This window comes from Convolutriloba macropyga, chromosome 14 (genome assembly GCF_964194025.1).
Source record: "Convolutriloba macropyga chromosome 14, txConMacr16.3, whole genome shotgun sequence".
Taxonomy (NCBI): Eukaryota; Metazoa; Xenacoelomorpha; order Acoela; family Convolutidae; genus Convolutriloba; species Convolutriloba macropyga.
In genome coordinates, this window is record NC_134481.1 from 47,873,646 (window position 1) to 47,897,969 (window position 24,324).

General features: G+C 33.1%; 2 protein-coding genes across 6 annotated transcripts in view; both read right to left on the reverse strand.

Moving 5' to 3' along the window:
* LOC142352794 (translocon-associated protein subunit delta-like) overlaps positions 1-24,324 on the reverse strand; it is a 576,117-nt gene that overhangs the window by 134,672 nt on the left and 417,121 nt on the right. The window lies entirely within an intron of this gene.
* The window catches only part of LOC142352819 (netrin receptor UNC5B-like), a 100,847-nt gene that overhangs the window by 30,645 nt on the left and 45,878 nt on the right, over positions 1-24,324 (reverse strand). For 2 of the 4 annotated variants that reach the window (XM_075404957.1, XM_075404959.1), the window contains exon 2: positions 93-646. In XM_075404957.1, the coding sequence (XP_075261072.1) occupies positions 93-429 (337 nt within the window). In that variant the 5' untranslated portion in view covers positions 430-646. Of the gene's footprint in view, positions 1-92; positions 647-773; positions 1,174-5,338; positions 6,138-24,324 lie in introns of those variants that run through there. The other 2 variants (XM_075404958.1, XM_075404956.1) reach the window with 2 other exon arrangements.

The following is a 24,324-nucleotide window of genomic DNA, read 5'->3' on the forward strand; positions in this document are numbered from 1 at the left end:
GTTTATTGGGGGGGGGGGGGGGGGGGGGGTTTATCAACCAAAGTTGAATAGCAATTGAGATATAAGAATAGAAACTTGAAAGAAAAACTCACTGATGAAACTCTTCGTCTCTTTAGTGACGTCATCGGTTGTCGTTTTCTGCGACTTCTTAGACACAGGACTCCCGTCACAGTAGAAGACAACTTTGATCACGTCTTTGGCAATGCAGAATATCTCTACGGGTTCATTTTTCACAACCCACACATCCTCCGGTTCTTGAATGAAGGTCATGTCGTTGGATGAGGCACCCTCGCTCTCACCCACCCCCGAAAGCAGCAACAGACACAGAAAAGTAGTCACCAGGGCAATTTGGTCACGTGATCTGAAGGGGCTTTTTCTCTCAACGTTATTGGTTCCGGATTGCGAAATTGTTCCGAAAACGCTGTTCATCTTGAAATTGATTTTTGGTATGTTCCAAATTTGAGACTTTTTCCTTTTCACTAATCTCAGCAGATTCTGAACAAAGTGCCACGAAATAGGTAGAAATTGTACTTTTTTCAAGTCAAAATTTGCGTTTGAACGAATTTCAATTGTAATTATGAACTGTAGGAACCGCCATTTCTTCGTCTATTTCGAACAGATATTTCCGTCAATTTTGTCAAGGTTTCTAAAACAAAGACAAAAGCTTGATTTATAATTTTCCACGGCTGGTTATAATTAATGACATTTAAATGTTTCGAACAAATATTGATGAAATTTGCGAATATCGCAATTGGAAATATCAAATAATTTACCTTTTCAGCTGCGCAAATTATTACTACTTAGGGATAACTACCAAATATTCATAAACAGGGCTTAAATGGTGGCTTCAGGAACAAGTAAATGTTTTGCATTAACAACTAAGTGAATAATTGTTTTATTGTAAAAATTAGATTAAACGGAATTAAAATGTCGTACTAAAATCTGGAATTGCTAAATTATGAACGGAATAACACAATTAATTTCCAACAAGTGCCCTAATTTTCAAAATTAATTGTTAAAATCCAAACGGTGTTTTCAGTTTTTGTAAAAGCGATTTATTAAAAATATGAAGACGATTTTTCTCAAGATGATCTTTCAATGTTGTTTTGTATTTCTTGTGCAAATTGTAAAATGTAATTCTTGTATTTTCTTGTTAGCGAAGAGATTATGTAATATTTTGCGTATTAGCTAATACTCGACGCTGATTGGCTGAAATGCGGCTGTGAACAGTACAGCTAGAAAGCATATTTATTTATTAGACTACAAGTAAAAGAATTATTTGATTTTTTTCTCAAATTTTGAGTGGCTCTTATGTATTTAACTTACAAGTCTAATGATTGTTGTAAAATCACAATAGCTGTCATGAACCGAAAATTAGAAATTATTGATTCTTCATTCTATCTTTGCTCTGTAACCAAACAAATCAATACTTATCTATTTTACCAATGGAAAAATTAAAAATGCTTCCGTAATATTTCACCATTCTCGATACCTGAAAGCGGGATACACCCCCCAAATTAGAATCCATCTTTTGGAAAATATTTACCATGAAAGTTTCTACTAAAATTTAAATCCCGAAACATTTAAAGCATAACGAGAAATGAAAAAAATCATGCTTAAATGAAGTTTTTTTTCACCAAAATAGATAGAAAAAAATTGCAGAATTTGAAACAAGCTATTGAGAAAACTTCAGCGGCTCAATCCTAAATTCGGACTTTACACCCCTTTCGACCTTAGACCCCTTTAAGCCCCCCTCTCCCTCTCCATGTCAGATGATACCCCCATACCCCCCCCCCCCCCCTCACCCGATCAGTCGCCCTCTCCCTCTCTCCCAATGGAAGTAGTTTACTTAATCGAGTCTTAACAGGTCCTTATGGATGCATTAACATCAATTTAGAAAGCCACCTTGGCTAATTAAGTGTGGCAATGGCTAAGAGGGAATAATTCACTAGAGCGTGCATTGCCTGGCGCCATCAGCAGGGTCTATCTCTCAAGTCTCTTTTCCTCTCTTTTCCTAACTCTCCTACTAAAATTTAAACCATTATCTAAACACACTCACAGTCTTGTGTGTTTTTAAAGTCCACCCATTTCTTTACTCCAATTTTCTAATAATGTTCTCAATCAGTGCATATTTAGCCTGATTTCTACGTTGTTCATTGCGAGTATAATGCGCTCTGATATTGGGGGGGGGATAAAGTGTGATAAATAGCTTTGAGGAAAAGTTGTTATAGTCTTCAAGGATATTTTTAATGGATATATTGGTCATCGAAATAGTAGCTTAAGTGTGTGGGTGCGTATCTTTAACTTTTTTCTCTCGAGTAAGTGATAAAGAAATCGATATGAATGAAATTTGGTGATGATAAATTAGTTCAAAGAGCAAAATGTACCGACCAAATTTATGTATAAGTTAAAAAAACCTCTAAATGAACGTGATCAAATTAGATTTCACCCCCATATTTTGCTGAATTGCCTCGAAAAACCACACGCAAGACATTCAAATTAAATATCAATTTGTTAACATGTTATTGTGTACTTACAAACACTGGTATTGATACGCGAACAGTTTTATTTACGGTTATGCATGTTGTTTTGAACCTAAAAAATCTTCAAAAGAAATGGAAAGAATAATTTGGACTTTCTGGGCCAGAAATACCTGGATAATAAAGCCAAATAGAAAAAAATACAGCGCTAAGTTTTGCATCATGAAATATTTGCAAGTGAAAAAAAAAATCAAATTTACACATCTTTGATCGTGTCAAAAAAAGTGGTAAAGAAATATGAACATCTATCTTGAAAGACTCTAAAAATCTGTCGCAAGAGGAGTTGTCACGTTCTAAGATCCTACCGAGAAGACATCCAGCTAATCGAGCAAGAACCATGCCAACAAAAACGCATACACATTGAGTCCTTATACAACAAAAAGACTCGCTAATTTGCGACTGCTCATGAATGTTCTGACCCCGTTGGCCCACAACCTCGTGTCTACAGTCTACGAATTGAGTAGATAGAGACTGCCTTGAAAAAATTAGTTCATAGATTCTTATCTAATTTTGATACATTCTTAAAAAAAGGTCACACATTCATATAAAAAGGGATCAAACACGCGAGATCTAATTTCTTTATTTCACTGGAATGATCTTCAGACATGAAATCACTATTAATACAATTCCACAAGTAGCAAAAGAAAACAATTTATCAGTTGAACACCTATCTACTTCTACCAACAAAAACAAAATTGATATCCAAAATGCAACATCTATCCCATTTTCAAACTGAATCTCAATCTGGTACTGTAACGAGTAACTGTAAGCAACAAGTAGTCTCTATTTAAACTAGTTTAAAATTCAATTTCTCAATTTGGCCATATAAAAGAGTGCAGAATATCAGAAGATAATCTCTGCACTCAACTATAAGTTTAAAAAGAAGATACAAAATCTGATCAAATTCAGAAGAGCTAACCTAAGATAACCACGAAGTAAATCAAGGAAGAGATAAGTCATGTTTGACCTCGAGACCTATCAAGCCGATGTTTCAAAAATTGTTTACCTACTCATATGCACACACAAGCGAAAAAACAGAAGGGATCCTGAATAAAATAGCTACTCCTTTGAACAATTTTGGTGCTAAAATCTGAAAAACCAAATACAACATCAGAGTAAAAACGAAATTTAAAACCACTTAATAGAAGCAAAAAAATTTGGTTATTAATCAGGTTGGTCATCTTTCTAATGCGTTAACAAAAATTGAATGACAAAAAAGTATTTCAAAAGCCTTTATTATGGTTGAATCATCATATAGACACAACCAGAAATTTTAATAAGGACTCTTCAAAAAACTAATTGCTCACTCCAGCAATCTAAACAAATGGTATACACAGTTGTAAACTTGCAGAATTGACAAAAAAAGAAAAAAAAACGAAAGATAAATAAATAAACCAAAAAATCAAAAACTCACCATATTAAAAAAATAAAACGGTGTCACTTTTATGTCGGCGATTAAAACAAAAAAATTGGATTGATATGTTTCATTATTGATTTATGAATCAAATCTAATACAATTTTGCCTTATGCAAAAGGGGATTTTTGTTGAGTTATTGCAAATTTTACCAACCAACAAAAAATGAGATGCCGAAATAAACTTGAATTTGAAACTGTAAATCTGGCGTATAACAAACAACTTCATTATTATTCTACTTTCTTGGCAAATAATTTTGATTAGACATTTTAAATTTTTAATTTTAAAAGCTCAACTTAGATTCTAAGTGCTCGAGCTAGTTTTATAAATGAGGGCGGAATTAATGACCGCGGCAGTCACTAATAAAACTGAATTGAGATTTCCAATAGAAGCCACCCAAGATTAAATTACTCGCACATCGCATGTCCTTAATTTGGGGCCATTTTTCTAAATTAGCCAAAAAATCATTAAATAGTTCACGGCAGTAAAAAAGAAAAATAGAGTGTCCTTCCTTAAAACCTTGAATAAAAGCTTAAAAGTTATTATTTTTTGTGATTCTTGTGTGACTACTATGATCATAGAGATCATATGTTATCCAGTATAATAATAGCTAATAATTGTGATTTTTGACATAGTTTGACTACAAGAAAATTTGAACGAATTAAAAAAGAATCCCCCCGGTTCAAAATACACAGTATCATTCATAGTTTGTCACATTTCGGCCAATACCATCTTTTCTATTCATTCATTCAACCGTTTCAAGGTTTCTCGTTAGCAAATTTCAACAGAAAATGAAGCTTTCAACCCATAAATCTTTGTGCTGTTTAATCAAAGATTAATATGCTAAGAAAACATATATGCTTAGCTGTTTTTTTAAAAGCAAAAAATTTTCTAAATGATTATCTGAAATAAATGAAGTAATGAGCCCTCATGGCTTTTGATGGCTCTTGAAGTATATATCAGACCCTGAATGATGGTACGAAAACTGTTCAGGTGTTCAAAAAAGTTCAAAAGAATGAACGCTTAATGGTCACTAGAGCTTACTATCATCTCTTTCCTAATAAATGCCTATACTCTGGAACCATTTGCAACCACGTTATAAGTTTATATCTGGTCTATAATGTGTGAACATTATTTTATTACTTTTTATAATTTAACCAACAAAAAACTCCGTTCCAAAAAGAGTAAAAAATAACCTGTTAATTAACGATGGAAAAAATGTGGAAAGCCAATTTGAATGAAAAGATACCATTTTCAAACAGGTCCTATATCAAAGATACAATGTTAACCTTCAAAAAAAGAATTAACGTTTTTACTGAGAATTAGGGCAAAAATTTTTTTCAATACGATGAATTTCATTGAAACCTTGAAAGTCACTATTTACCTTATATAAATTTCGGTTCATTAAGTTGAAATAAGCACATAAACTGGTCTTTAGATATGAAGAGCCAAATGAAACTATAAATAAGTCTGATCTTAATTCAGTGAAATAAATGTTATCAACTGATATTTCGAAATAGGGAGGTCAAATTGCGTTCAATGTGAGGCTGAACTGTGAAAACTTGAGTAAATTCGAACAAATTTGTATTGTGATTTCACGACATTTGCTATTCTAAGTTTCAACAAAGTTTGAGTAAACAGGAAGCTACATATGGTTCAAATGTCAATATATCATATAAACTGATCGGCATAGATTCATAGATATATTGGGTCAACAAATGATAATATACGCTTGATCAAATATTGAGAAGCTGTTTTGATCTCTGAGGTCAATTGTTTAGATGTAAATAAATAAATAAAAATAACTAGATCTAGTTATAAGAGAGGTAAACCAGAGCCATCATAACAGAGAAACACTGCGGTTTACGCTATAAAGCGTCGACGTATGATTTGTGTACAATTATTTCGCCATTTTTTGGGTGAAACTTCACATTTTTTTAAAAGAAAAGGTGAGAAATAAGCTTTTTGTGAATGGAAATTTGTCTTTGTAGGTTTATAAACTTTCGTTCAAATATATTAACAAGAAATAGCTTGAATATTGAATACTATAGCTTCAGCAGATGGAAAGAAAGGTAGAAATTGTCGTGAATTATGTCATAATGAGTAGAGATCAAAGGTAGATCAAAGACATAATTTGGCGTATTATGATACGCAATCTGAGCAGCTTAACATTAACTCAATGTAATCACATCTCACATTCTGTTCTGTGCTATTCTGTACAGATTTGGCCATAAGCCTACACGATGAAATATATTTCTTTATATGATGTGTATAATAGTCGTTAGATCATCATATAAAGCAAATATATCGCATCAACTTCTTTCAACTTCTTCATATCTCTCCATCTTTTATATCTGTTTGAGTGATATCTAATTCAGTGTAAATCTGATAGAGAAATTAGGGCATATATGATATGATTGAGAAAAACGAAACGCGATAAACTTTAACCAAAGTTAGCTTAACCTTTAAGGTGTTAAATTGAGTCTGGTGTTCTCGGAGAAAATGGCTCCGTAAAACATAGCCGGAGGACTTCCGGATATGTCAAGGAGTATTTTTTCATAAACCGCTAAATGCAACCATAAGAGATAAACTTTTTCGGACTTCAGTAAACTAATAAAAGGAAGATTGCTTAAATGCTACAATTTTATGAGTCTTTTCATAACTTGAACGAGCCAAAGTCTGGATCACATTTCGTTTTGGTCTATACGGCTCCTTTCATACGGATTTTATAACGAGCACATGCACGCACCGAAACTTTGAATGAGTCAAAGTCTGCATTATAGGCTTTTCTGGTCTGCCTGGGTATCTTCATAGGCGAAAACGGTCTGGATGGATATTTTCATCAGTCATTCTGGACGAGGACCTCAACTTGGGAAGCAACTCACGGAAACGAGAAAATTTGGCGTCAGGATAAAATAGCCAATACCAAAATATTCACTGTGACAAAATACCAAAAATTTACCCAACATTTTATCCTTATTTAGAAACTACCAGAACAATTGTTTAGCATGATGTTATCAAAGTAAGATAACTCAGAGTGTTTTAAAGTGTGTTTAACAAGTTTTAAATGCAAGACTAATGCAATTGGCCAAGGCTTGCGAGCCATGGCCAAAGCTCGGTGACCCATGGAATTTGATATGAAACAATCACAACCCAATATAGGATTTAATTATCCGCTGAAATATGATAAAAAATGATTGCAATGCCCAGCGCTATTTTTTAGTCGAATTACTTACACAAAACATCAGAGGGCAAAAAATTGAGTATAATGGGCATTGGTTAAATCTGGTATCAAAATAACAGAAAACAAGAGCGTTGGGGGGTCCAAGTGGCTTGCTGAGAAAACTCTCTCAGCATTAACAATACGAGCAGTTGTTAATGTACATTGGGAAAAAAATCCAATGCCCCACACTCAAAAGCAAAATCAATAGAAGTCGAAGTTCAATTTGCGAACTAATATTGTTCACTTACAAAACTGTAAAAATCAAACTGAATAACTTTGAAGTCTGTTAAAAGAGGTAAAATTGCACCAAACAAATTGCATCAAATTGAAGCTTTAATTACTCAGCATAATATTTGATAACTTATTTATAGAGTTTTGTGGATTGAAAAATTCCATATTTTTTGCTCTTTGTTAATCATATTAAAATATCTTCTATTACAATTCTTTGAAGGTATGTTTCTAAATGAAATCGGATGATTTTAGACCCTCCAAAAATAAGACAAAATGTTAAGGTAAATCTTGAAAGTGATAATTTGTCTGCTGTTCTGAAAGAATTCGAAGGAACTCAAGCACTTTTGAAAAACTCGTACATCATTGATTCTTTTTTTAAAATTATGCAGGAATTGTTTCTGTGAGGACAATTTTCTGAATTAATTTATAATATTTGTTGAGTATAAAACGTGCTATTTTTTTACTTAAAAACCTCTTGTTGAAAAGACTTTTATTGGGTCAATTTTCTTTCATTAATGATTAATATTGTCATACGAAGCTCAAACATGAAAACGAGTGGAGGCATTCCTTTGATCATGGATGTATCAATGCTCCATGCGATATTGTAAATGAGTTATCTTAAAGTATCAATTTTTTGTACAGAACAAATAAAACTTTAGTTGGTTTTTTTCAGCGCTTTTTTCAGCAAAATCTTTTTTAAAGAAGAGATTCAAAACTGAAGTGTTCACACTTTGCACATTTTTTGCGTTTTGCACATGATTATTGAAGATATATTTATTTAGTCAAAACTGTGTTTGGCAAAATTTGTCCTGAAAATAAACAAGATTCTAAGTACATACAATGTAAACAAAAGGTTTCAACAGCGTAATTTTCTGATGAAAATTTTGATTCTTATGAGCGCTCCCTTTAACAAGATTCAAAACAATTATTGGCTTTTCCTGTTGAAGATTAGATTATTGTTAACAGATATTTCTGCATTAAAAGGAGCAAAAATATAAATAGTTCTTGAAACTCTTCGTCTTTAGCTAATGGTTTTGATATGTTATCACTGCTTCTTTACTCAGTGGGGCAATGTTGCGAGTTTGAAATTCGTGAGAAAAGTAGTGTCTTTGAAATGAGGTCAAATTTAAAATTTTTACGTGCTTGTAAAGCAAAAAAAAAATGAAATGCATTTCATTTTTGGGCGATGGGCTGAAGATCTTTATTTTGTTGTCGCATACGGTTATAAATCTTTTGTTTGTTTCCGTGTCTATTGTCTTCCCAGTTCGTTGCAATGGAGGGGTAATATGCACAAGAGTTATAAGGGTTGTGAAAATTATGCGGCTAAGACTTTTGATGAAATCTTTCTATTGCAGCGCCCTTCTTGCATATTTTTGGCAAAAAAATCATTTGATTATTTTTAAACAATTGCGAAGTTCAAGTTTGTTCAAGTTCACACATTTTTTCATTTTTTTCATGACTTTGAGCTTTCAAAACGGGATAATCAAGTAACGCTCAGTGGGCATCAAACTTTATTGCAGGACTTTCACTTCGTTTAATAGTCCTTCAAGAGTGGTGAAACTACTTGGAAGGCCGTAAATCAACACTAAAGGGTCATTTTTAAGAGTTTTTGGGCCCAAACTGTTGCATTTTTTCATCATTTTTCGAAATTTGCAATAGAACAGTCTAAAAATGAGGTTTTTAGGAGTTGATAAAGATCTTTTGCAAGACATAATTACTTTTTTATGGCCATTTTAAGAGATATATGTTTTGGTACTGCAAACATAAACATGCAAATTTATACTAATTTTCACTTTTTCTTCCAATTTTCTAAAATTTTTAGTCTTTTTTTGAACTTTTTCAGCCCTGAGTGTCAAGAAATCTCCTCAAAGATTTGATAAAAAATTACTGCATATATTCTAGTGGTAAGGGAAAGGTTTTAAACATTTTAACATTACGAATTTTAGCAGTTTTTGAAAAAAAACTTCCAATTTTTTTTATCATTATTTAAGTTTTTTTCCGAACCTACGAGCCATGAAAATTTCACTAGGGTTTGATAATAGGTTACTGAACATTTTAGTTAGCCAATGAATGGTTTTAAACATTTTAATGTCACAAGTTTAGCAATTATTTGATAAAACTTTCAATTCTTTCCGGGTTTTTATTTGAAAGTTTTTGTCGTTTGTTAGGTTTCTGCAGCCTCAAGGGCCAAGGACTCTCCTAGTTTCGCCTGGCAAATAAATCTCTTTCAAGGCTTGTGCGTGAGTTAATGATTGGATTGAATTGTATCCTATTTGGCCTTCAGGATTATTTTTTGTTAAGTTTGTTTGATTATTTTAGTTTCTCAACTACTATCGTCTTTTTGGCTGAGATTGATCAGCTGATCTTCTGGCCAGTTACATTAGTTCTCAGTTTTTTATTCAATTCTTTAGATTGTATTGTAAGAGTTGTCTTGCTATGTTTTTTTCTGAAAAACAATTCTTGTACTCAACAAATTGTAGGGAAAGGATTCATGAAACAGCTAATGCCCGACCCGATAAAGAACCTCAAATTTTATTCAGCCTAACTTTGCATTTTAACTTTTTGACTTTGTTAGGTCAGATATAAGCCGAAAATGACGTTTTTATCTGGGACATCGCTTTGATTCGAAACTAGTAAGAGTCTGATCAGCTTTCGATCGATCACCGTTTTTAATAAGCTGACCCTTCAACTAGGGTCCCCCTTACTTGAGATGCGTCAGAAATGTTACAACTCAATTTTCCTGCACTTTTATGGATAACTTTTTTGGGCTATCTTTAATTAGGTTGTGTGTCAAAACAGGACGGGAATTAACCCAGTCCAACCCTCGCGGCTCCATTAGCCCTTGGGCAACAAATTTGTACAAAATTCCTCAACGTGCGATAGATCAAAGTGGCCCAGTTAATAACTGATAAAGCGACAGATTTAAGAACCCCACAAATCATAACTAATCCCAATTTGTGACATGCTGACAAGGCACAACAGCATTCGGATCATATCAGACACGAATATCCTAAATTAGCATATTTGATGGCATAAATTAATCGCCCTAGGCGCCATTACCCTTAACCCTTCTTCTTTCATCTCATAACCTTGTCTGTGTAAAATCGCATTTGACAAATACAATGCAATGCAAAGCGAAATAGAGCACGCCGGCTAAGATTGTTATGTCATCAAGATATTCCAACCAATTTGAGAATTACCAAACTTAGAACCGCTTCTTTGTCAATAACTTTCAAAATTCATGTCGCCGGATTATATCCTAAACCGGCGTCTTTAATGCTATCAATTGGGCTTCATAATTCAGGACTTGAAGACATCTGAATAAATATTGTGAATTTGATACTCAGCTAATAAACTGATATTTTCAGGAATTTGATGCAAATTTAAGAACTCTCAGGTCAACGCCCAGTTTAGAGGTGGTTTCTCAATTTTGAGTTTGGTTTAGCCTTTTTGGTATTTTTCAAGAATTTGATCGTGTGTACGTGTTTGGGTGCGCGAAAAAAATCACATCTAAATTCTCATTTACAATGTAACGGTTTTTACTGTAAAAGTAATTTCTACATAAATTATTTGTTAAAAATGACTCCTTTAACTAAACAATGATTCCTTAGAAGATCGACTAGTATGTCCCTCGGCGCTGAATTAGGGGGATTTTAGCAGGAGCAACTGATTTTAAAAAAGACCACTAGTATTGAATTCGACTAAGCAGCTCTTAGTTGTAATTCTAGTGTGTTAACCATTACACAACTATTACATCTCTTATAACCGATTCCTTGTTCTTGTTTGTCGCGGTTTCATCTCTATAGCCAAGTTTATGTTGACCAAGAAGAGTTTCTAGTCAACTATATAATCAGCTTATCCTATAAACAGTTTATACAATTGCTTGTTCTCTGAAACTTATAACTTTTTGTAATTTTATAATTTCTAAACATAACCTCGAAGAATTATCATTTCATAGCCTGACATCAAATGTAATTTCTGTGACATAGCCCACAGAAATATTTTCAGATAAAATTATCCGTTTTTTCATTCCTACAAACCGATATTTGACGACTGAGATCACAAATATATTCAAAATTTTTTTGCAATGTTTGCAGTCATTTAATCACTTCTTTGTCATTATAATCCAAACTATATTTTCTGTCGCTTTAAGTTAGTAGGACCTATGAATGTTAAAACATACAGTCATCACATTAGTGTGTGAAGCGTGTGAACAAAACTCAAAAACTGAAAGATAGTAGACAAAACCCTCGAGCATAACATATGTAATCTCAAAAGTCCTGAAATTAGCCAATATTTTCAACAAAAGGTAAACAAAGACAGTGCAAAATTGATAATTTAGATTCACTTTGATCTTTTGTCGGCTTCAAATTTTTGCAAATTGTGCTAACAAAATTTGATTACACAAAACCATTTAGACGCTAAAGCCGATGTTGAAAACAGACACCGTAGCTCATCAAAAAACGGTTTACAAACATGTTTTGGAGCCTCTTTTAATTGCTTTCAAGTTGATTAAAGGATTTCAATTATGCTCAACAAAATCCTCAATTATTGACTGATATAATGATTATTGACCGCGCAAGGACTTCAAAGAAATTTCAAGATGAGCTCAAATTTGTTCACCATTTTCGTTAACCTGGCGACTAAATTTGCCTGTATCAATTAACAGATTAAAGATTTGTTTTCAATTTTGTAAATTTAGAGACGTTTATCCGTATTCGTAAACAATAATATTGTTTTAAAGGACAATTTGTATCGTCAATTTTACCGAATCAAGAAATTTCTTGTATTCGAAAGATTGACTTAAACGTATCATTGAGTTTTTAGTGAAGTTGTTAAGTTTTAGAGTCAATTTTCATATGCTGACCTAAATATTGCCTTGTTGCAGATACAGCTGCATCAAAAAAAACCGTGCCAAAAACAAGTCTTTTTTTGAAGTTTATACGGATAAGAATATGAGAAAAAAATACAAAACTATATTTAAAATTGTTAAAGGCGAGCGATGTTAAAGAAAACAAAGCTTTGTATAAATTATAATTTTGGGTTTTTATGTCGGCCTCATGGCTTATTGCGTTGGGGGAAAGATGGGTAAAGGGGAGGGGGTGTTCGGGGTTGGATATTTGAAGACGGAGAGAGTGTTCACGCATCAGTTGTTTGTCAACAAGGCTTCAGAGGGCTGTGGTTGGATTGTATTTGAAAGAAAATGAGCCCCCAAAGGGTACTCGGTCCAATTATTGGACTCCTTTCAAAAAGTCCTTTCAAGCGAAGACTGCAATTGAGGAGCAGATATTAAAACACTCAAAGACCATTTCATTCCCTCGAATGACAAGCTAGGAGGCACTGTTTAATTATTCAAACCTTTTATGGTAAAATACTCAACATCAATACTTGCATACATCGGGCATAAAAGTGAAAATGGTTGAATTATGAAAGAAACAACCATACCACTATTGCAAAATGTACATTTCATGTTGTCCTAAAACGTACTTACAAAAGTCAAACAATTGTCAAATTTTACAAGAGTGCTTTTCGCCTAGAAAATTATAGATTTCTATAACAATAAATAGCGATAAAAACTTTTGGCATTTATGACGTTTATGACGGATTATAGCGAGAGAGTATGAATTCTTTTTGATAATAAAATCGAAGCGATCTAGACTCGTTATTAATTATGAATTAATCTGATAATTTAAGAGAAACTACCGAGAAATCCTATAGACCTGTCAATGTGACGCTATAGCAGAAAACAGAAGTCTGAAAAATGTGAATAAAATATGGATGAACACTTTGAAAAACTAAGAATTAAACTTGCTCACTGTTATGGACATCATTTCACTGCTCCAGAAAAGATCCAAGTTGCATTTTTCTTCACATTCAGTTATTTTCATTCCGCATTTCAAACCACTCCAGTCAAAATTGAGTCACACTTTATAATTATTCGTATTAAGTACTTTTTAAAAGAAAAATTAGTCTTTTTTGTCTTTCTTAGAACTAACATTATGTGGCTAAAAATGATCTGATGGAAAAGCGACGCCAGTAAAATGTATCAGAAAAAAGTGATGCTTATTAGATGGAACACTGGTTCCACAACGGTTTGCAAAAAGACAGCCCAAAAATATGATTTTATCATCATTCAAACTGTGGTATAATTAAAAATAATACATCAAAGCGAATTCAAATCTTTTGGAAAATTTTTTGTCAACCAGCCGAGAAAGATACAAATCTGTTCAGAGTCTGAGGTCTGCAATTGCTATAGCCAGAATGCAGAAACTCTAGAAAAAATCAATTCCTGATTGCTAAAAGCTCTAGAAATATTGATTTGATATGTTATTTTGAATCAATAAATCGTAAAGAGAGCCAAGAAATTTTTCAAGCATTAAAATTGGAACCAAATGAAAACAAAGAGGATCAATCCGGTTCTATCTCACATGAAAATCTATCCATCAAATTTCAATTAAAGCATAAAAAAACGTTTGCTTGCTACTTTTTAGCAAGAAAATGTAGAAATGTCACATCTTAAATGATCGAAAAGAGAGTGCTCGTTATTGTTTATTTCATAATATTGATTGGATCGTTCGTGTATATTTTGCACATCTGAAGTACTCTGAGAATAACCGTGAAATAGCCACAGAAATGAAAAATTTTGAAAAACTAAGACCTATTATTGTCATGTAAAAACAATAAATCGAAAAACCTATTCACTGATTAATTTATTTTTTATGAGTTTTTTTCTTATAATATTTTGTATTTCACCTAAGAAGATTGTGATAGGACAAAGCTCTCGGGACAATTGCCTTCAAAGCACCTTGCAAAAACATGCAAATTTTGATATATGGTGTGCCGCAAACACAAGTGTGTTTTTGAAACTACGAGAGAAATTGTATGAAAATTCATCTCCTTCTCCGAAGAAAAACGCATCAAACGCATCAGTTGGAAGGAAAATTTTTTATCGCAGCACAAAAAATAAGATGCTTAAAAATTGTGTCAAATGTTTAAAATCACCACTTTTTTCTTTCATTAGAGGGGACCAATTCAATTTTATCAAAAAGAATCCGGAAATCGCAAGCATTTTGAATACGAAATTCAGCCCGGAAAAAAACAAGAGTCAAAACTGTTAATAAACCTTGCTTGCATTAGCTGTCACAACAAAAGAGAGAGCAGAAAAGCATTGAAGCCTTATCACAACAATAATGTTGGGATCATGAAAACAAACAAACCAAAAACCACAGCGACAAAAGGAAGATTTAGAGAATTATCAATTGAAATTTTCAGATATCGAGAGCCGTTAATGAGAGCAATGCAGAAAATGTTCCAAGAGAAGCCGAAACACTTTTTTTCAGCAATTATCAAGGACTTCAAAATCACAAGTCAACCAATAACTTACCAAGTTTTTTTATGATGTTTAACAAAATTTTTACTTTCTTAACTTCAAAAAATAACACTGGATTAGGGTGATTGCTTTTGTCAATAAACATTAGGAATATAAAGACTACAGAAGAAGTTACGAGACCTGTTGCACTAACATATTAGAGCTCGACGGATAATGAGATGAATTATATGTTGAAAAATGAAAAACGAAACACTTTTCAGAGAAAACATTGGTTTTCGGGAGAATGTTGGTTACTGTAAACATTCAACAGTCAGTTTCGCAGCTCAAGTTGATCCAACGGGTTAAATAAAAAAAATTGATGCATATATTTGATGTAATTATCAATCAAAAGGAAGTAGGTCTATCAGTTTTTATTTAATATCAAGACAATAAAACCGCCGGACAAAAAACAGATAATTTTGGAAAATTTAGGAAAATTTAAGATAATTTGGCTAATGTTTTTTTGGTGTCCACCCTAAGAAATACGGAGATTAAATCTTAATGCATCTTTCAACTTGAGGAAAAGTTTTTAGCCGGTGCCCCCCTAAATTCTCAGATAAATTTCAGGCAATGTTAAGGTAAATTGAAGAAATGTTATGGGGAGCTCAAGTAAATTCAGAGAGGAAATTATGGTCTAATTTTGCATTTCTGATGAAAAAAGTTTGAAAAAAAATTGAGGTACTAAATAGACTGATTAAGTATCACTCGGTGTTAAAAAATAAGAGTATACGAGTCTAAATATTAACACTTCGAACTATTTTGTTGAATAACAACCCAAATACCTTGCCCTTAGCTACAATATCCGGATTCTTTTACAGTGAAATTTAAGCTTATAATCAAAAAGAAATGTTAACCATCCATTAGGAAACATTTGGAAACATTAGAAACATAAAGTCTGGAGAGGAAATTAAGTCACCTGTTTTAATAAATTAATAAGGCTCGCCTGATAATAAGATGAAATTTGAATTCGATCAAGAAAACATTAAAGTCAAAAAATGAAAACGAAGCGCTTTTCAGAGAGAACATTGCTTTTCGGTAAAATGCTGGCTACTGTAAATATTCAACAGCCAGTTCCGCAACTCAAGTTGATCCAACAGATAAAATTAAAAAAAAAGTTGCAACAAATTTTTGAAGTAACTCTCTCACAAAAAATACGTCTATTAGTTTTTATTTAAGATCAAGACAATGAAACCGCTGGAGGAAAAACAGTTAACTCTGGACAATTTTTCGGGCTAATTTTTATTGGTGGCTATCAAAAAAGTAAAATTAAATTTTAAAGCATCTTTTCAGGTAGGTTAAGAAAAGTTTTCAGCTGGGGCCCCCTAATTTTTCAGATAATTTTCAGGTAACAATAAGTTAAGTCTAAGGTATGTTAAGCGGAGCTTAACAACCAAATGATGTTACTGTTATACAACAAGGTGAGTTCCGGGATCTATGTTGATTGCGTTCTTGGGTTTTAATGAAATGCTGCGGTCCGGAATTCTAACTCATCATAATAGTTTTTGTTATGTTGTAAAGAGGGAAAATTGCTGACTTGATGTTTGGAAGATTTTATCTGAAGTAAGCAAACCAAATTAGGTTTCCGTTAGTTTGTTTCGTGACCTATGATTATACGATTTTCATAGTTTTGTGTTTTTTTTTGTTTCGTACTAGTTATTTTATCAAATTGGCTTTTAGAGAAGAAAATATGGTCCAATTTAGCATCTCTGATACAAAAAAGGGCAAATTTTTTGAGGTACTAAATAGACTGGTTAAGTATTACAGGGTGTTAAAAATAAGAGTATCCGAGTCTAAATATTAATATTTCGAACTATTTTTTTGAATAACAACCCAAATACCTTGCCCTTAGCTATAAAGACCGGATTCTCTTACAGTGACATTTATGCTTATAATCAAAAACAAATGTTAACCATCCATAACAAAGAAAACTGATTTGACCATTGTTTTTTTTTCATGGGCCGAGCTGCTACTGGCGAGTTTCAATTAAATGCAAAACGTATCTTTTGGCTGACTTTTTGGCACCAAAAAGTGTCTGTGTGGCCATAATTAAATCATCATTACGCTAAGTTGTGATAACTTTGATTATTACTTATTCATTATGTGCATTTTCTCTACGGACAACAACGCTTTATAACTGAAGATAATTTGTTAATTAAACAGGTGTGTAAAAGTGTGGGTGACGCGACTATTCTTTGCTAATGGTTCAATCAACTATGGCTTTTGTATGGCTAATCAATACTCGCATTATGGTTATATGTATGGCCATTGTGTTATATGCTCTTTTTGTCCGGAATATAAGCCGACGTGAAGATCAGCCGAAAAACTTGAAATTAGGCAAACTAGAAGATGCGAGCAAACTTGACTTTATTACTATGAGCAAACTTAACAGGGATGTGAAATTATCTAAAAATGGCTTTTACACGATATAAGCGCATTTGTGACCATGCCTCAGCGACCCCCAGGACTTGATATGAATCTATCACAACCGCGAGCAAACTTATCATAAATGCTTCACTTGGCTAATTTTACGTTCGGCTAATATTGACGGCACCGGCTATTGTGTTATGGTCTTCGTGTTGGCCACTCTAATGGGCATAGTTTGACCATAAAACCATCATTTACACGATGGTTGCCACCCAGACTTGTTGTTTATCTTTAGACGCTGAGCAGAGCATGTTATAACGTGTATGTCATATTATAATGGATACTTGACAGGCCATTAAGACGTATTAATAGTCTGTCGAGTTGCTCGGCCTACAAACAGGACAGACACGATAGCCCCTTAAAAATGGCCCCCTGGTCAAAAGTGCAGATTATATTTTGATAAAGAAAACAATCACTTTGTTGAATAAACAGCCACTCCGATGCACAAATATACAAAGTATGAGTTGTAAAGATGTCTTTCTAGCTCTATCGTTCTTGCTCTGTTAGAAAGGTAGATTTGTAATGAATGCTGTGTGATAGATAATGTTGACTTTTCAGCTGTCATTTTCATGTTCTACCAAATGATTTATGAGACGTTCATTTCCATTAGACGTATCCTACAATACTATATAGTTTGATGCAAAAATTAATACTATAAAAGAAACGATATATGAATGGCTCATTCGAAGAGAATTCAGTAGTTTGATAGAAACATAATGTGGAGAAAATGAGCAAAGATATTTTTAAAAATGCAGATTTACTAAGAGCGCAAGTTTAAAACCAAATTTGGATGAGATTTAACTCTTTTCCGTCGTTTCAAAAATTTCTAGCCATTATGAAAGTTGATAATTAAATTCTTTTTTTTTCATAAGAAGCAGTGCACAAAAAGATAAGACAGATAAGGTATCTTGTTAGATTTACAAGATCCTGTCGAGACCCTGCTCACATTTATTACCAAAGCCGAGGTGATCATTTGTTCTCGTTTATCACACAGACCATTTGTAAATGCACAAAGAGGTTTTGGTGCGTTCAAGCATATACAGGTGAAGATTTCTTTAACCAGCAACATAAACAGACCAGTATTTAAGGTCAGGCCAAAATTCGCCCAATAGACGAGCCAAAGTCTGCCCTCTTTCCTTTTTGGATAAGAAAGTGATCCAAATTGTCAAACATTCCAGCTCCCTTGAACTGTAAAAATGTGGCTTAAAAGTGTATTCCGCACTAAAAAAGTGACAAATGTCATTAACTCTATCTAAAATTAAATTTGAAAAATGCACAGTTTTTTCAGGAACCTCTTGTTGGTACTAGGTTAAATAAGATAAATGAAGAAATTCCAACGAATAATTGCTCAATTACCCATCGATAACGAGTTGTGTCTCACTACGACAAGTTTTGAGAAACTAAGAAGCTTGGCAAAAATTTGCACCATGCAGAAGCTTGCAAAATAGAAATTCAAAGTTTATTAAGAGAAAAAACTCAAAAAACCGAAAATAGAACACTTCCTTGATAAACAATTGACAACGCTAAGAGTGTTCTAAAAAAAATTGCCAAGGCGATGAATCAAAAACTTTTAATTTATATCTCTTTTAGGTAGATAACTTCTCACAAAGCCTCTGCTTTGTTTACCGCCCTTACTTACTAATATTTTAGCTCTAAGATCTCAAAAAAATATATTGTAAAGCAAAATGTTGTATATATTGTAAAGCAAAATTTTGAGATAATTTTGCATGCAACGTCTGGATACGTAACTCTTGCGTTTTTTTTCCAAAAAAATGGGAAAGTATGGGAAACCGGACAATCAAATAAAGAAAAACAGCAACAAAATAATTGTAAAAGTTTTCAATGCAAAAATTTTTCACAAAGTCAGTTAATAATCAATGCAATTTTTTTTACAAACTCAATTAAGACGTTTCATGTATGTGCGTAGGAGCCTGCTGTGACTTACTATGTAGAAATTTCGCTAATTCATTGTACTACATCTCTACTTTTATAGAAGGAATGTAATCAGATATGACGGTATACCTAAAATTTTGCACAATATAGTAACCATCATGCAGCGAAAAGGTAGCTCAAATTAATTTGTGTCATTCTACTATCAAATAAGTTTATCATCTAAAATTCTATTAATTGGTTTTGATTTCATTTTGTTTGACAAAACAGGTTTCTGAAAAGAAAACAAACAGAAATAAAACTGAAAGCTTGTATGAAACAAACAGGTATCTTTTTGTTGTTAAAAAGCTGGAACTATATAACCATAGCTTTTCGTCCTTATTTTTAAATAAACCAGTTATAAATATTCCGGTATGACACTTATGTCAAAAAAGTGTTCTTTTCAAACAACCAAATTCAGCATTTTGGAAAAAAACAATTGGCATTGCCGACAATGTCTTTATTGTTCAAAATAAATAAATCTTGATGTTCTCTCAATATGATTGTTTTATACCCAATCGTTTCAGGACTTGTTAGGAAGTTTTTGTGATGCTCTCATTAGTTAATTCTTCTTCCACTTATTAATTGTTTCTAAAGTTTTTCTCAGTTCAATATGATCAAACTATGATAACAAAAAAATTATGTACTTGTTGTAAATTTAAAGTTTGGAATACAAATTGCACACAGTTTCGTCAGGAAATTTTTTGATCATCAACGTTTTTTTAACAAACTTTGATCACTCATGATTGAACTGGCTGGAGTCTAATAGAGCAAAATTACTGATAAAAGGGAGTAGTAATGGACTTTAACCATCATCTTTCCATCTCCCTGTCCTGATTGCTAACCATTCAACAGAGCGTTCTTAATTTCTTGAATTTGGTCATGTCTCAGAAGACATTCTTTTGTTCTTCCGAGTTCTTCGAGGAATAATCTATTCAGCCAAATATACAATTAAAAACTTGAGTTTCTTGTCGAGTGGTGTCAAAATTACTTGGTGCAGAATTTGTTTTATGTTGTTCTATTTCAAGCTTCTGACACAGTCCAATTCAATTTTACCTCCCACATTTTACGTTTTCAAACCAGCTTGTCCATTCTTGAGAGATTCATTTTTGTAACTTAGTGAAAAAAGTTCTTATTCCTCTTGTAATTACATAGCCCAACAGTTCGCAAAGTGTTTCCTCTCGTCAATTAGAGACAAACTAGTTAGCATGTCGTTCATCAAAACTTTTTTTGGAGGAGCTAGTTTCAATCTTAAAAACTTTATTCATTTCCAATTTTGTTTTTCGTAAAGTTTCCTTCTTTTATCGTTCCGTACTTTTCAGGATTTACTTTTCAGGATTTTAGGCTGTTATTGTACTTTGAAGTAGCGGCTCAACGAGGTCAAGAAAGGATCAAAGTCTTTGGTTTGAAACCTGCCACTGAAAATTAGATTATTCATGACTTCTAACTAGTTTTTGAGGGTCTTCAGGAATTTAGTAAAGACTCACTAAGTATAAAATACTCCAGTGAAAAACTTCAAATACTAATCGGGTCAAACGCCAAATTACTTATAAAAAGCGTCAGCACTTTCAAATGATCTAGTTCTCAAAACGCAATTTGAAGTCGTGTGATCTAATATCCTCCTAACACCTTATCAAAATTTGTTCAATTCCCATAAACTTGCAAAGAGTTAAACTGTGGTTCAATCGTGAACAGATTATGAATGAGAAATTAATCAGGAAAAGAGAACATGATCAAACAAAAGTGAAGTCTTATAAAGACAAAGCTTTGTTTTGCGACTGTTTTCATATTTTGCGGTTGCGTATTCTGCCTTCGAATGAGGCAACTGTAACTAAGCGAAGTGTTTGATCGGTAGTATATATGAAAGTCAAGAACAAGGGAAAACAGGAAAACACGTACACGCTAATTAGAATGAAAGGTAACGAGCTCCCAGACGCTAACTTTGACGGTTGCAAGGCCTCACTTGCATAACATAGAGAGTTTCACTAGATAATCATGTATCGTTTTGCATGATCTAAAATTTTGCTATTGTTGCATGGTTTTACTTGCTGATCCGAATACCTGGAGACAAATATCTGGATTGATTAATAAAGTGGCTGTGGAAGCAATTCCACCCTATTGGGATATGGAAAACAGTTAGATAAGTCCACAATTGGCCTTTGAATCGTTTGTCTGCAGTAAAACTTTTTGTATTTCGAGACATTTTAGCCCTGAAAAGCACTGTATACTAATTATTTTGATACCTACCACCATACCAGCATCTTTGTTACCGAAAAATTGACAAAAAATAAATATTTTATCAAATGTTTCAAGAATTTCTTTTTTTAAGTAGGAACGGTTGTAGAATTTAAAGTTCAGCTAAGGTGGTTCGGGGCCTTAGCCTCTAAATTCCAACAAGTTTTGAAAATAATTCCTAAGTTTAGTTTTTCTCTAAGTTAGCCCTCTAGGCGACTTTAATTCTATTAAAGACCTTCTGCCCAAACTAACTTATAAAGGAAAACGGGCACACTTCTATACTTAGCAAAAGTTAACTTACACCAGTTAACTTCTAGTACTTATGCCTACTAAGAAAACTATAACAAAAACACGTCGAAATCTAACTAAGAACTCTCTGTCTTACCAACAGAAAGGAGAGACTTCACTTACAAAATTAAATTCAAAAAGAAGCTCTAAGAAAGTACAAAAATCAAGCGGTATATATACTCCGCAAAAGTAAATAAAAGAGATATAATCAAGTCCGATTTCTTTTTATAAATTAATCTCATGCGAAAAGTCCCAAAAAATCCCATGGTTAAAACAAGTTCATCCCCAATTTAGTAAGTAACCTCTAATTTGAGCTAAGAAATCTTAAGATTCATCAAAGGTTATGAATCCGTTCAGTTCAGACAAAGTCAGAATTGTCAGTACTTATCAAAATCAATATTTGTTGAATAATCCGCCTCTAAAGTCCTAACTTACTTAGCCATTATTCTTTCAATCTAATTCAATTCTAAACTTCTGAGAAATAACCCAAGGTTAGTACTTTGCCATAATTTCTTAAGTTTTCTTAAATTTCTTAAGATAGCTTAAGTTAGAAATTCCATTTCTACACCACCCACTCGGACTTAACTATTCTCCTGAATAGTTATAATTACATAGTTAAACGACTTACATCAGTAAATAGAAATGTAAAACAAATTTATAGAAAAAGAACTTATAAAAGGTTTAGTTAGTCCTTGGTCTGAGTATTCACAAACAGTTGCAAGTTCTTTTGTTTTGATGCTTTCGAGGAGAGACAACACTGCACACGAATCTTTTCTATCTTGCGCATCCCCGACTGTAGTGGCCTTCTTGACCACACCGCTGGCATACTACCCGGGACCTCGTTTGAACTTGTTGGCCTCCAACAATTGCCTGTTGTCCCTGCATCAAGTGTTCGAGAGCCCATCTCATTTTCTGTTGCCCAGAGAGGACCAATTGAATTAAACGGAAGTGAAATTCGGGACTGAATGCTGCTTCGAGAACCTCCATCTCCGTTTGTGTGCTGGCATCTCTGGTATTTTGTTCCCCAATCGTCGCAGTAGTGCTCCAAGCATCATCATCATCGTCCCGCATTGTTACCGGCTGAGGCTGTGTTGCACTACTGATTCCCAGGTCAATAGCTAAGCCCACCTTAACAGCATACCCCACAAATGGCTCTTTACGAAGTTCACTCCTCAGGCTCTCCACTTGTAGCCCGTTGATGAAAACCCAGTGGGCCAGACGATCCAACTTTTGGTCCGTTTTTCCTAGATTTTCTCGATAGCATTTTTCGTAAACCCTTTCCGCCTACTTTGTGATACTCTTGCCAACTTTTTGTTTGAGACCAAGTTCCTCTTGTGATGACATTTCTCAGTGAAGTTGAAGTCACTTTGGTTCTAGTACAACGAAGCAAGGTTTTTAAAGATCGCATTTTTTTAAAGCCTTATTTATATGTTTAGAACTTTCACGTTATCACATATAGACAACTTTCACATTTTCCTTAAATCATGAGCTTTAAATCATACTTCAAATTCTGATAATCCCTCTGTGGTCGCCAATGTAGAACTTAAAATTCAGCTAAGGTGGTTCGGGGCCTTAGCCTCTAAATTCCAACAAGTTTTGAAAATAATTCCTAAGTTTAGTTCCTTCTCTTATAGACCTTCTGCCCAAACTAACTTATAAAGGAAAACGGGCACACTTCTATACTTAGCAAAAGTTAACTTACACCAGTTAATTTCTTTTACTTATGCCTACTAAGAAAACTATAACAAAAACACGCCGAAATCTAGCTAAAAACTCTCTGTTTTACCAACAGAAAGGAGAGACTTCACTTACAAAAATTAAATTCAAAAAGAAGCTCTAAGAAAGTACAAAAATCAAGCGGTATATATACTCCGCAAAAGTAAATAAAAGAGATATAATCAAGTCCGATTTCTTTTTATAAATTAATCTCATGCGAAAAGTCCCAAAAAATCCCATGGTTAAAACAAGTTCATCCCCAATTTAGTAAGTAACCTCTAATTTGAGCTGAGAAATCTTAAGTTTCATCAAAGGTTATGAATCCGTTCAGTTCAGACAAAGTCAGAATTGTCAGTACTCATCAAAATCAATATTTGTTGAATAAACCGCCTCTAAAGTCCTAACTTACTTAGCCATTATTCTTTCAATCTAATTTAATTCGAAACTTCTGAGAAATAACCCAAGGTTAGTACTTTGCCATAATTTCTTAAGTTTTCTTAAATTTCTTAAGATAGCTTAAGTTAGAAATTCCATTTCTACAACGGTTAAGAACATTTATTGAACAGTGAACTCAACAAATTCGCAAAAAGAAAATATTTTAATAAATGTTTACTTGCTTTTGAGAAAAAAGGTAACAGAAAATGTAAAAAAAGAGCAATTTTTTAAAGAATTTCTTAACAGTTTTTCGTCTAAGCAGTACGCACAGTAAATTGTATTGTGTGTGTACAAACATATATCCTGAAGAAAATTAAAAGTCAAGTGTGTTGAGTAGTACCAATTTGTTTTTGATGACCAATAGATCAATTTTTGATATTCTTTGAAAAAAATATGAGAGTAATTGAAATTTAAGGGAAAAAATTGAAAATTTTATGTATATAATTTCTAACACCTTAGATGGTGATAACCAATTATGTACGACGACCAGAAAAAATATCACACTTAGTTAGTCAGGATG